The sequence below is a fragment of the Candida metapsilosis genome, assembly GCF_017655625.1.
Source record: "Candida metapsilosis strain BP57 chromosome Unknown scaffold6, whole genome shotgun sequence".
NCBI lineage: Eukaryota > Fungi > Ascomycota > Pichiomycetes > Serinales > Debaryomycetaceae > Lodderomyces > Lodderomyces metapsilosis.
Window position 1 is genome coordinate 40,845 of NW_027138164.1, and position 13,268 is coordinate 54,112.

The 13,268-nt window shown below is 39.4% G+C and overlaps 9 protein-coding genes across 9 annotated transcripts; 7 read left to right on the forward strand and 2 right to left on the reverse strand. All coding sequences in view use genetic code 12, as the record gives it.

The window, feature by feature from the left end:
- Positions 1-8: 8 nt before the first annotated feature.
- On the reverse strand, positions 9-566 carry I9W82_004216 (uncharacterized protein; the record flags this gene model as incomplete). Its single annotated transcript, XM_067693265.1, has 1 exon — positions 9-566. The coding sequence occupies one exon, from the start codon at positions 564-566 to the stop codon at positions 9-11; it is 558 nt and encodes a 185-aa protein (XP_067547004.1).
- Positions 567-679: 113 nt separating this feature from the next.
- Positions 680-1,372, forward strand: I9W82_004217 (ribulose-phosphate 3-epimerase; the record flags this gene model as incomplete). The annotated part of the gene is made up of 1 exon (XM_067693266.1): positions 680-1,372. The coding sequence occupies one exon, from the start codon at positions 680-682 to the stop codon at positions 1,370-1,372; it is 693 nt and encodes a 230-aa protein (XP_067547005.1).
- Positions 1,373-1,428: 56 nt separating this feature from the next.
- I9W82_004218 (uncharacterized protein) lies at positions 1,429-1,875 on the reverse strand (the record flags this gene model as incomplete). The annotated part of the gene is made up of 1 exon (XM_067693267.1): positions 1,429-1,875. One exon carries the CDS (start codon positions 1,873-1,875, stop codon positions 1,429-1,431), a length of 447 nt encoding a protein of 148 aa, XP_067547006.1.
- Positions 1,876-2,138: 263 nt separating this feature from the next.
- On the forward strand, positions 2,139-4,484 carry VPS70 (putative zinc metalloprotease; the record flags this gene model as incomplete). The annotated part of the gene is made up of 1 exon (XM_067693268.1): positions 2,139-4,484. The coding sequence occupies one exon, from the start codon at positions 2,139-2,141 to the stop codon at positions 4,482-4,484; it is 2,346 nt and encodes a 781-aa protein (XP_067547007.1).
- Positions 4,485-4,882: 398 nt separating this feature from the next.
- FAR1 (cyclin-dependent protein serine/threonine kinase inhibiting protein) lies at positions 4,883-7,549 on the forward strand (the record flags this gene model as incomplete). The annotated part of the gene is made up of 1 exon (XM_067693270.1): positions 4,883-7,549. The coding sequence occupies one exon, from the start codon at positions 4,883-4,885 to the stop codon at positions 7,547-7,549; it is 2,667 nt and encodes an 888-aa protein (XP_067547008.1).
- A 262-nt stretch (positions 7,550-7,811) lies between these two features.
- I9W82_004221 (uncharacterized protein) lies at positions 7,812-8,369 on the forward strand (the record flags this gene model as incomplete). The annotated part of the gene is made up of 1 exon (XM_067693271.1): positions 7,812-8,369. One exon carries the CDS (start codon positions 7,812-7,814, stop codon positions 8,367-8,369), a length of 558 nt encoding a protein of 185 aa, XP_067547009.1.
- A 223-nt stretch (positions 8,370-8,592) lies between these two features.
- Positions 8,593-10,617, forward strand: I9W82_004222 (serine-type carboxypeptidase; the record flags this gene model as incomplete). Its single annotated transcript, XM_067693272.1, has 1 exon — positions 8,593-10,617. One exon carries the CDS (start codon positions 8,593-8,595, stop codon positions 10,615-10,617), a length of 2,025 nt encoding a protein of 674 aa, XP_067547010.1.
- Positions 10,618-10,766: 149 nt separating this feature from the next.
- Positions 10,767-11,597, forward strand: YML6 (mitochondrial 54S ribosomal protein uL4m; the record flags this gene model as incomplete). Its single annotated transcript, XM_067693273.1, has 1 exon — positions 10,767-11,597. One exon carries the CDS (start codon positions 10,767-10,769, stop codon positions 11,595-11,597), a length of 831 nt encoding a protein of 276 aa, XP_067547011.1.
- Positions 11,598-11,913: 316 nt separating this feature from the next.
- Positions 11,914-12,663, forward strand: RPS18 (40S ribosomal protein uS13; the record flags this gene model as incomplete). Its single annotated transcript, XM_067693274.1, has 2 exons — positions 11,914-11,960; positions 12,273-12,663. 2 exons carry the CDS (start codon positions 11,914-11,916, stop codon positions 12,661-12,663), a joined length of 438 nt encoding a protein of 145 aa, XP_067547012.1.
- Positions 12,664-13,268: the final 605 nt, after the last annotated feature.

The window sequence follows — 13,268 nt, forward strand, 5'->3', positions numbered from 1 at the left end:
TATATAATCTAATCTGATTCCGATTCCGATGCTGATCCATCTTGCGCCTCTTGCTCATTTTCAAATTCAGCCAATCGTTCCTGGTCGGTTTCCTCCATGGAAATTGCATATTCGGCACTTTCCAACAATTCCAACAACTTTTCATTATCCTTGTTTACATAATCCCTTGGTCTCAACCCGTCCTTGTCTTTGATTCTCGGATCGGACCCGGCATCCAACAAATTATCGACAATGAAATAACCATGATCTGGCTCGTCAATTGTATACTTTACAGCAAGATGCAATGGCGTTTCCTTGGCTCGATTTTGTGGATCGATTTCCACCCCTTCAATATCCAATACTATATCTATAAATTCCCAGTTGCCTAGTTGACATGCAATGTGTAATGGAGTGTTGTTCGTTATCACTTCATGGGTATCGTTGATCAATTGTGAAAGTTTCTCTTGGTCGTTGTCTAATTCCGATTTTATTTGAAGCAAGAGTTCGGTATTGTTTCTCCTTGCTGACTCTAGGATTTGCTCAGAGTATGATGCTCCTTCGGTTGCTGGGTGGGGTTCTTCAGACATTTCTATGGTGTGCCGAAATTCCAAAAGATTGTTCAAAAATTTTTGGCGCCGATATTTTTCTCAGTGCTTTTGCTGGACAAAAAGTTTATTACCTTTCTTTCAGCAGCACTAACATGGTCAAGTCAATCATTTCACCCTCAATTCTTGCATCGGACTTTGCCAACTTAGGATGCAACTGTAAAAAAGTTGTTGACACTGGTGATGTCGATTGGTTGCACTTGGATGTTATGGATGGACATTTTGTCCCCAACATTTCATTTGGTGCTCCAGTGATTGAAAGTTTGAGAAAACAATTTCCTAGAGACAGTGGCAAACCAATTGTGTTTGATTGCCATATGATGGTTTCAGATCCAGAACAATGGATTGAAGATATTGCTAAAGCTGGAGGCGATTCATACACTTTTCACTACGAAGCAACCAAAGATCCTGCGGCTGTTATCGCAAAGATTAAAAAACATGGCTTAAAGGCTGCTATGGGTATTAAACCAAACACCCCAGTTGAGGCTGTCTATCCATATGCCAAGGACTTGGACATGGTTTTGGTCATGACTGTTGAACCTGGCTTTGGGGGACAAAAGTTTATGCAAGATATGATGCCCAAAGTGGAAACTTTGAGGGAAAAGTATCCTCATTTAGATATCGAAGTTGATGGTGGGTTGGGTAAGGAGACAGTAAAGCCTGCTGCATATGCAGGAGCAAATGTCATTGTTGCTGGTACTTCTGTATTCAAAGCTGACGATCCAAAAGAAGTGACACAATTTTTGAAGAATACAGTTGATGAGAGTATTTTAGCTAGAGCAAAGTAGATAGTAGAAATAGAACGATATGATGTAAATTAAACTAGAAAAAACTGAAGCGCCTCTTAAAATGATTGAATTCCCAAAGTGGTGCCCTCGGCATCGGCAACAACAGCAGGGCCATTTTTCTCACGCAGCTCTATCAAATCCCATAAAGCTTTCTTTGCTTGTTCCAACTTTGAGTTCTTTAAATCCTCATCAATATTCATCAAAATATCACCCTCTTGTTTCTTGGTGAAGTACTTTTGATTCCTGGCAATCTTTTTCGCCCTCTTTTTGGATAAGGTGTTTGTGGTCATTACCGAGCTTGGTGCTGGCGTTTCTCCAGTATACAACGCGACAGCCTTGGAGTCAGTTGGCCTTGGAGCAGTGGATCCTCTTGGAGCATAACGAGATGTGGATGACTTTGTTTGGATAGAGTTTCTCAAAGCCCTCTTTCTGCTTAGCGACTTAGCGTGGCTATGTGCCAACATCTTAATCTTTGGTTTATTTATAGCATTCCTTCCCGCCATTGTTAGTAATGAAAAGTAACGAGTATCAGATATCAGTAGAAAAGATGAAGAAATTTCAAACCGATGAGATGGAGAATCAATGTCGTAAAAAAAAGAGAAGTGTCGCATAATTCTTTCCTTCGACAATGGAAATTCCGCCACAATTGCGCGGCACGAAAACGCACCAGGCCCCCCCTCGTCCCCCTTTTTTATTTTCCTTTAGCAATTGAAGTATTTTCTTTTCCATCCCACTCTTTCTTTATTCCACTACAATTGTTTCAACCATGGATGAAAAAATTGAAGTAAAGCATACTCCGTATGTTTATAAAAAGAAAACAAGCCCCTTGTTGAGAGCATTGGCATGGGTTTCAGCAATTGGACTCGTTTTATACTTTAACCCATTTGGCCCCGCCTTTACAAATGACAATCCTGAACTTGACCCTGAGCAAGTTATTTTAGACTCACTTAAAGTCAATTTGGCATCTGAGTGGTCAAAAAAGTACACTTCAGAGCCTCACTTGGCAGGAACCAACTATGGTTTAGTTGAATGGACAGAGGAAAAGTTTAAGGAATTTGGCTTTGACACCACAATTGACCCTTATGAGATTTTAGTTAGTTACCCAAAAGACCATGACTTGAAATTGCTTGACTCTAAAGGTGAAATTGTATACACAGCACCATTGAAAGAGGATGTTATTGATGAAGACCCTACTACTCATAATGATACTGTCCCTACATTTTTGGGCTATGCAGCAAATGGAAATGTCACTGGACAATACATTTATGCCAATTACGGTACTAGAAAGGACTTTGAACTTTTGAAAGAGAATGGTATTGATGTCAAGGGTAAGATTGTGGTTGTCCGTTATGGTAGAATATTCCGTGGATTGAAAGTCAAGTTTGCTCAAGACTTGGGGGCTATTGGTGTTTTGATCTACTCTGATCCTGGTGATGACAATGGATTGACTCCTGCTAATGGCTACAAGCAATACCCTGATGGACCTGCAAGACAGGAAAGCTCGGTTCAACGTGGAAGTGTCCAATTCCTTGGAGGTGAGGGTGCCGCACCTGGTGATCCAACTACCCCAGGATACCCATCCAAGCCCGATGCTGAAAGAAAAGACCCACACGATAGTATTGGTAAGATCCCTGTCTTGCCAATCTCCTACCGTGAAGTTAAGCCAATTTTGCACAAATTAAATAAACATGGTGCTAAAATTGACGGCTTCAAAGGTGAATTAGATGGATTTGACTACTCAACCGGTCCATCAAAATATGAGTTAAACTTGTACAATGAGCAGGATTACAAAATCACTACGTTGTGGAATGTTTATGGAGAAATTAAAGGAGAAAAGTCTAATGAAGTGATCGTTATTGGAAACCACAGAGATGCTTGGATTAAAGGCGGTGCTGGTGATCCAAACAGTGGATCTTCGACCTTGTTGGAAGCGGCCCGTGCATTGGGAGATTTAAAGAGAGCGGGTCATAAGTTCAAGAGAACCATTATTTTGCAAAGTTATGACGGAGAGGAGTACGGGTTGTTAGGTTCAACTGAACAAGGTGAGTTCTTTGCCAAAAAGTACCAACGTGAAGTAGTTGCCTATTTGAACTTGGATGTCTCAGTCAGTGGAAAGAATTTCAATTTGGAATCGTCACCGGTATTAAATGATTTGATTTTTGAAACTGCCAAGAAATTGGAGTACCCTGAAGGAGGTAGCTTGTATGAACATTACGTAAAGAACCACAAGGGTGAAAACATTCCAACTTTGGGTAGTGGATCTGACTACACAGTATTTTTGGAACATTTGGGTATCCCATCACTTGATTTTGGATTTGGTGGTGGCAAGAATGATCCAATCTACCATTACCATTCAAATTACGACTCCTACCACTGGATGGAAAAATACGGTGATAAAGGTTTTGTATACCACAATTTGGCCGCCAAGTATTTGGCATTGTTGGCATTGGGATTGAGTGAGAGAGAAGTCATTCATTTCAATTTGAATGACTATGCACGTGGATTATTAGAGTACTATAAAGACACCATTCACAATGTTCCCAAGAAATGGTTTGATAAGAAAGTCGAAGGCCACGATAAACAATTTGATTTAGTCGAGTACAGTTACATCGATGAGATCACTCAAGGTTACTATTCTTATCCAATCTGCAAGCCAATGCAATTGGGATTAACCAATGCAAATGCACACCATGTTAACCACCATCACCACAACAAGACTTTGGGTGACTTGATTCACCATACTCATCACCAGTTGAAATTCCTTGCTAATTCTACTGAAAAGTATGATATTGAATCCAATGATTTGCAAAAACTGCATGATTTGTATGATGAGTTGCCACTTTGGAAAAAGATTAAGTTGCACTTTCAAATCAAAGCTCACAATAAAGGATTGCAATATTTCGAGCGTAACTTTTTGCACTCAAAGGGATTGCACAAGAGACCATGGTTCAAGCATATTGTCTTTGCCAGTGGTAGATACACTGGGTATGCTGGACAAAACTTGCCAGGATTGAACGAGGCTATTGAAGACGGAGATTTCGATAGATTTGTTGATTGGTTGCAGTTACTCGAAAGTAAAGTTTCTAGAGTTGCCAACATCTTATTACATTGAAAAGGTATATTGCTTTATGAACATTAAATATGGTTTGAATACTCGCGTAGGATCCGGATGAACTCTCGTAGAATATTTGGTGGTTTTTTTTTATCTTGTGTGGAGAAAATTTAAACTCCTTTTCTTCTTTAATACGCAAAATGACCAAAGTATTGTAATAAACCTTAAACCTCAGATGTTTCTATTTCCGGTTACATTTCATCTTTTTTTAATGCCCTCATGTTAAAAAATCAATCAAAAACTATTAACTTTTATTTGTGTAACTTTACGTAATCAGGAAAAAGGTATCAGCCAAATTTTCTCAAAAAACTCTAAAACTCAGGCGCTTTATAAATTTGAAATTATTTGTCAATTTCCCGTTGAAGCCGGTTTTTGAAAAGCTTTTTTACCCTATCACAATGTCAAATAGAAGGTCATCAATGATGAGCAAGCTAAAGAACACTCAGCTTAGAAAACCAATCGATACAAAGGCAAGAGAAGAAAAGGACAATAATGTTACCATAACCACTACACCTGATATTGAAAAACTTTTTGGCTTGGATTCTCCCACTAGGCTTCCCTTTTCTAACTTTGCCGAACTGAAGAGAGACCAATCAGAATCTGGACAAAAGCCTGAATCTCCACTTAATTTTGTCAGTTATTCACCAAGAAAGACACCAAAGTCATCCAAGCGATACAATGGTCAGGTATGCTGTTTTTGCAAGGATTCTTTACAGCTCACATTACCTGGTGAAGTTGTTTTGCCACTCCTGTGTAAACACTTGTGTCACAAAAACTGCTTTATCATGCTAATTGACTCGCAAAAGAGAATATTGCCAACTTGCGATATTTGCAAGACTCAGACCAACGTGGTTGATGAAGATTTGCTACTCGGTATGGTAAATGCTGCTCCGATGGCTGATATTAATGAGTCCATTTCGAGTGAGGATGAAGTTGATTCTCCTATGGGGGCCCCTTTATTACTGCGAGATGTTTCAAAGGTACTAGTAAGCACCCCTACTGAACAAATGGTGAATGATCAACTAAATACGCCACCTACTTCTGCTCATGGAATTGACTACGAACCTTTACTTTATTACCCAAACATTACCTGCTCAAGCGAAATGCACCCTATCAAACTCAATGAAAGTCACGAAATTAGCTACGTTTTGAACATAAAGCCTCCTTCTATCTACAACGACTCGAGCCCTTCTTTCAACCCTTCAGATCTAAAATTAAAGTGGGAGGTGTCCAACTACATAAGCCAACAATTAGGATTGAGCAAAGAGCTTGGAGAGTTGATTCTTTTTGACAAGATGAGAATCAGCATTGATGGCGAAATGTGGGACGAATCTTGCTTATACTTGTTTAGTAAATTCTTGTTAATCTACAATGGCGAAGCGCTAGCAGGAATGATTTCAATCACAAATGATTTGTGTCTGACAAGTCTAATCGAAGGTGTGTTAAACTTGAATTTAACCGAAAGCACGTTACCGGAGTTGTATATCTACAATGAGTTTAGTCAAACAATAACTGAAAAGTGGGAGTTTGTTTTAGGGAAACTAATGGACAGTCAGCTGCCAATTACCAATCTATTTCAATTCACAAGTACCTGCTGGTTGGACCTTCAATATGACATTGATGTGCCACTGAATTTGATACGCTTTAATAATCTTCTTTTACATGGAGGAGATTTGCCCAGCTTCTACATGACAAAAGTGTTACCAAGTCCCAAGCCACTTGCTTTGAATATTGTAATAGCAGTGCCCTTGTTCAACAAAACAAAGTTATCCAATACTGATTATCGTCACTGGTTGCAAAAGCTTCTTCGAGCAATGCGTTCCACACTAAGTGACTCGGACAAGATGGGCCTCATATTCTTAGGTATTGATTATCTGCGCAAGGCTAAGGCTGCTGGAACTTTTGTGGGGTGCGTTGCAGCTTCATGGGATGGTTGGGACAATCTCATAGATGATATTTGCATCGTCCCAAATACATTCAGCAGCAATTCCCAGGAGTTGAATGTTGCTCTTGAAAAATGTGCGGAACTATACCCCTTCATCGCCTATAAGGAAAGCTCAATCAATAAAGTCCTTGTCTTGAACTGTGGTGACTATCATGGTGAAACTTTGTCGCAATTTGACTTTGATACTCAAAGGCTACTGAAGATGTCTGTGAGTTTGCTAAGAGTTGGATCACATTTGAATATGTTCAAAGAGATATCGAGTTTCTCGAGATACGAGTATGGCAATGATCCAGAAATTCGGTTTGCAACACCTGAGAAGCTTTCAGCGTCTATTACAACTTTGATGAAGCGGATGCAGAGTATATGCTTGCCATACTTGTCAGTTGAGATTGAAGTAGAAAACAACATTACCGTTTCATCCATAGAACTGTTTGGCGTAATGGAGCTGAAAGAGAGTAAGTCCCAAAGGATTGTATTCCGAGATATGGGACCCTCTGATGAGAGAAACCTTCTCATTACAATGAAAGTCACAGATACGGATTTTGAGTTTGAAAAGATTCCGATATTCAACTACACTGCCACATGGAGGGACAACAAATCCATAGAAAAAACTGTTTTTGCCCAGATTGATCAGAGGTCACTTCAAGAGCCCATGGAAAGTGATGCAGCAAAACTGCTCGAGGCTATAGTGTCTGGTTCCCCAGAAAAGAATCATCCTCATAGTATATACTATTTGGACATTCCCCTTTTACCACCTTTATCTCCAAGCAGAAATGCTTCATTCGCAAAACGGCAAGCCGAGTTATTGATAATCAGACATTTGCGTCAAGCCATTGAGGAAAAGAATGCTACTGCCTTGAAGGCATGTATTTCAGTGGCCTATGGTTTGTTGAGATGTATCCCTGCCAATTTAGACGCTGATGATACCCCTAAGGGAGCAGTGGTTGATCCGGAGGACTGCATATTGAATCTAATGGCGGTCACTAAATCAGCCAGAATGGACAATCAAAGATACGTCGATATACTAGTTGGCCAACTCGAACGGATAATCTCTCTATTTGACAATGAGCCTAGTGAAGCATTAGACAAATGCTTTGACTTGGTGTATAGTTTAGTGTAATATATCTAGTACATGAACTTGATAGCATTGAACAGCTCGGCTACGCAGTCAATGAACATTCCTTTTGCGCCCCTGATTTTGTGTTACGGTGCAAACGAAAAATGGCTGGCTGATCTCGTAAAAAGTAAACACAACCACATCGCAAAAGAGTGTCATCACCTTTGATCCATTGTATTTCATTAAGTATAAATAAGGGCTTGAATTCCATTATTCGGAAATTTCACTCTTTTAGTATTTAAAATATATCCATTACAAAATAAACATGTCGATTCAAAGAAGTCCATTTCAAATAGGGTCGACTTTGTTGAGCCTTTCTCTAGTCGGGTTGTCTCAGGGCGCAAACTTGGGAGGATTGGATGGAAGTGATCAGAATGATGGCAATACTAAAGATACCACAACCAAAGAAAGCAACACTCAATCGCGGCAATCTCAACAATCTTCGCCTAAAAGTACAGCATCCAACACAGCAACTCCAGTGAGTGGGAATGAGTCTACAACCACTACCGGTGAAACATCTATAGCAACTACTGACTCTGGTGCATCCTCAAAAGTTGTGTCGACGACGGATGGATCGGTCACGTATAATCAGTGGGGATTCACCGGAAGCCAATCCGTATGGACTCAAACTACATTTACATCATCAAATTCAGAAAATACAGACTCCAGCTCTTCATCTGAGTCCAGCTCATCAACTCGAAGTACACATAGCACGTCAAATGGAATGAGGCTGCAAACTTTTCAAGAAAAAGATCTCGGGTGGAAAAAAATGGCTTTGATTACAAGTGTTGTTGGAATCAGTCTAGTATTTAATGCATTATAGTAAGGGAATATAGGTTTTTAATAGAAAACAGGGTCTTTTGTATATATCTGATGAATCTCTGGTATCTCCGAGGTTCAAATGTCGCGACAATTTCCTCAAAATGGAACAACAGAAAATTCTGTAACAAGCGAAAAAACACACCTCGACTTCAACACCACCTCCTTTGCAGTCAACACACAAAGGTATTCTCCCAAGACTAAAAAACTCAGACTTCCCAATAGACATGCTTTATATACCCTTTTATGTCATTCTCATTCTAGCAGGGTCAATACTTGCCGCGCCGCCAAAAGAAGGCAGTAGTGACATTTCGAAACAGTATATGGTGACCAATTTACCGGGACTTTCAAAAATTGATGACGACTTCAAGCCAATTATGTACGCAGGACAGCTAGAACTATTCCCTGAGAACAATACCAACTACTTTTTTTGGAAATTCGCTGATGCAAATAAAAATGCCAATTCAACATCCTATAAACGCACGACTTTTTGGCTCAATGGTGGGCCAGGATGTTCGTCCATGGATGGAGCATTGCTTGAATCGGGTCCATTCAGAATAGACGAATCCCATAAAGTGGTTATGAACAATGGGTCATGGCACAAAGCAAGTGATATAATATACGTGGATCAACCAGCGGGTACTGGTTTCAGCTACACTGACCAGGGGAGATATGTGCACGAGTTGTATGACATGGCATTTTATTTTATCAAATTTATGGAAAAATACTATGAACTTTTCCCTGAGGAGTTGGATAATGATATCTACCTCGCTGGTGAATCGTATGCTGGTCAGTATATTCCATATATAGCTAAAGCAATGCTCGAGAGAAATTCCAATTTGAAAGAAGACCAAAAGGAGTATAAGTTGAAAGGATTGCTTATTGGTAATGGTTGGGTATCTCCTAATGAGCAAAGCTTGGCATATATGCCCTTCTTTTTGCAAAGAGGATTGATTAAAAAGGAGAATCCAATGTTTTTGAAACTATTAGGACAACAAGAGCGTTGTCAAAGGATAGTGGACAAAGTCGACTCACACTTTGATGACAAAAAGGTTAATCCAGTCGAAGTGGATTCGTCTGAGTGTGAAGGGATATTGACACAATTGTTAGTGGCAACCCAAGATAGCCTGGCTGCTCATGATCAACAGTGTATCAATATGTACGACTACACTTTGAGAGATTCGTATCCATCATGTGGTATGAATTGGCCCAAAGAATTGAAATACGTCAAACCTTTTTTAAATAACAATGACAACAAACATGACTTGAATTTGAAAAGGTTGAAAACTTGGAACGAGTGCAGCGGTAGAGTTAGCAGAAACTTCTATGCCCGTGACTCATTCCCCTCGGTTCATTTACTTCCAGATTTACTTAAGCAAATTCCTATAGTTTTGTTTAATGGAGCAGATGATATAATTTGCAACACTGAAGGGGTATTGCTGTATATTTCCAAATTGGAATGGAATGGTATCAAAGGTTTTGAAAATGTTGATACAAAGTCCGACTGGTTACATGATAAAAAGAATGTGGGGTATTTGTTACAAGAGAGAAACTTGACATTCATAAACATCTACAACTCAAGTCATATGGTTCCTTATGACTTGCCTGATGTTTCTAGAGCTTTACTTGATATCATTTCTGGAAATTTCGACGAAAAGACTGTCGATAATAAACCAGCAGTGGTTACTTACCCTCTTGGTGTGAAGAGACAGGGCGATATACAGCATAATGATGCCGAGGAGGCAACGCCAAAAACTCCAACTTCTACAGAGTCAACATCTAGCTCCACCACAACAGCGTCCATTCCAAAAGCTTCTTCCACTGCTACTCCAAGTGATGAACCCACCAGCCACAAAGTTACAAGACTCATTCAATTGGCAGTCATTATTATAGTTATATGGGGACTCTATTTATTATATGCATCATACAGATCTCGACCTGCATCAATTATCAAGAAGCCTGCTGCCGCAAATGGCAGAAAGAAGAATGTGCAATGGGCAGACCAACTCCCAGAAGAAGATGGCCAGGAACAACTGAGTGGCTTTATTGCCAAGACTTTTGGCAAATTAACTGGAAGCAACAACGGTGGCTACTCTAGAGCACACACAGAGGACTATACTGATGATATAGAACTTGGAGAGAATATTGGAGATTCACAATTGGATGACTTTATTATTGCTAGTGATGATGAAGACAACCATGGCGAAAATGGGCATGACGAGAGAACCAAAGGAGCCCATCAATCTGTGTAGAGACAAAATAAAAGTAGACAAATGAATTACGATGGAACTTTTTCCGTAGAGATATGCTCCTCTGTGCTGGGTCACTGAAAATCAAGAGCGTAAAAAAAAAAAAAATCTTCTCAGTGAGTGGATGATACGATCAAGCACACATAGTATCCATGTTCAAACAATCCATACGAAGACTAGCTACTGAAGCTGCGGCTGTACCGCTGCTGTCAACGTCCACGGCGGCCGCCTCCTCCTCCTCCTCATCCTCATTGCATATTGCTCCACCACCTAAATACACACTTGCTCAGTTGCGTACATTTCCAAATCTACAACCAACCACATTCATTCCTCTCCCTACCTCATTCTTCAACACCCATTCGCCAACTAGACGAGACTTGTTATGGAGCGCAGCTGTTTTTGAAGCTGATCGTGCTCGAGTTGGATCCAACTATGTTACATTAAAATCAGATTCCCCTTATTCAAATCGTAAATTACGTCCACAAAAGGGATCAGGTAGGGCTCGTTTGGGTGATGCCAACTCTCCTCATATGGATAATGAGATCAAAGCTCATGCAATTAAAGGTCCTCATGATTGGAGCACCGATTTGCCAGCAAAAGTTTACTCCAAAGCTATTCAAACTGCATTAACCACTCAGTATAAGCTGGGAAACTTGTTTGTTATTGAGAATGAATGTGAGTTCGGTCAAGCTAGTGTTGAGATTACGCAGAGTTTTGTATCAAGTCATAAATTGAACCAATTGAATATATTGTTTATCACTGAAGAGAATAGAAACAAGTTGAGCTCGAGTTTGAATCAATTCTTTTTGAATGAGAATGAATTGAAGAAAATGAGTAGAAGGGAGAGAGCCAAGGCTGTTGCCAAGGTTAAAGGTAAAGTGATCAAGAAGGAGGATGTTGAAGTTAGGGACATTTTGAAAGCTAATCGTGTGTTTGTTGAATTGCCAGCATTGCAATGGCTTATAAGTAAATATAGCGTATGATTGATGGACTTGTATATAGAGTAATTGCCATGAACGCTGAACAACTGATGGATGTAGTAGTGTCTTCAAGAGGAGCTCTATAGCAGATGATGCCACTGATTAGGGCTACAACCACTAATTTGTGCTACCATCTCACTCTCTTATTTTTTGTGTTACCAGAAGAAAAAAAAAATTACTCTCTTTCTCTCATCAAGTGAGAGTGAGTGAGTGTCAGTGAGAAAGGAAGAAAAAAAAAAAATTGCCATAGTATATTGAAAAATTTAGTGTTGAAATCCTTCCTTTTCAGTAACAAGTATCAACAACATATACATCCAATATGCCATTAGTTGTCCAAGAACAAGGTTCATTCCAACACATTTTACGGTATGTGGAAAATAGATAAGAGGAGAGCTTTGAGCGTTAGAGGGAATTCTATTATGCAGTGTGTGAAAAAATTTTGAAGAAGCATTAGCAAAGTCAACAATCGATTCAAGTTGAGAAGACTAGGCACTGTCGTGGTATCAGAGTATTAAGAAGAAGCGATAAGCTGCCATTCAAAGGCACTTTCGAAGAAGTCATTGCATAAATATTCATCCATGGGGATCACCACATTCATTTAAATTACAACATCGCTTTGCCTTTCCTCCTAGACTCCTCATTTCCCATCAACATTTTTACTAACCTATTTTACTCTAGTTTGTTGAACACCAACATTGATGGTAGAATCAAGATTATGTACGCCTTGACCAAAATCAGAGGTGTCGGAAGAAGATACTCCAACTTGGTTTGTAAAAAAGCTGATGTTGATTTACACAAGAGAGCTGGTGAATTGACCCAAGAAGAATTGGAAAGAATTGTCACCATTATGCAAAACCCAACCAACTATAAGATCCCAGCTTGGTTCTTGAACAGACAAAAGGATCAAGTTGACGGTAAAGATTACCATGTCTTGGCTAACAACTTGGAATCTAAATTGAGAGATGACTTGGAAAGATTGAAGAAGATCAGAGCACACAGAGGTATTAGACACTTCTGGGGATTGAAGGTTAGAGGTCAACACACCAAGACTACCTCAAGAGGTCGTTAAGTTATGCCATAAAGGGTATAAAGACAAAAGGTGTGTGTTCATATATAATAAAGGATTTCATTTTTTGTTGTATAGTTCATGTATTTTAATTTTATAAAATGAAGGTAAAGTGGTAAGCAGATGTAGATGAATATTATACAAGAAGAGTGTTTGAGGGGTATGTTATCTTTAGTTGCAAACTTGCGCTACCGTGTTAAAGAACTTAGCAACACACATTGTTCTATTGCTCGAATCAGCAACGCCTTTCTTAGTAACCTCTGTATAGGCATTATAGTAGATATGTTAGATGATTGTTCTTTTATTCTATCAAACTTGCTCGGAGAGTTGCTTTCGACTTGTAAGTTTAAATCAAAATATTTGCGTGAAAACTTTGACAAAAGTTGAAAAAAATTGAAGTAAGACTAGAGACCAACTAATATAAGGCTGTATAACGCTTGACTTAGAGAGAATAAGAACCAACACAAATAAACTACCCACGGGCTATCTTCTTTTTCAACTGTTCTTGCCATCCTCATGTGTTTAATTGACTACGTCGTAAGTGAAAACACCATATTTTTAGTGTTGCTCACGCATGCAGCGTTTACAAGATCGCTAGTTTTTCAAAA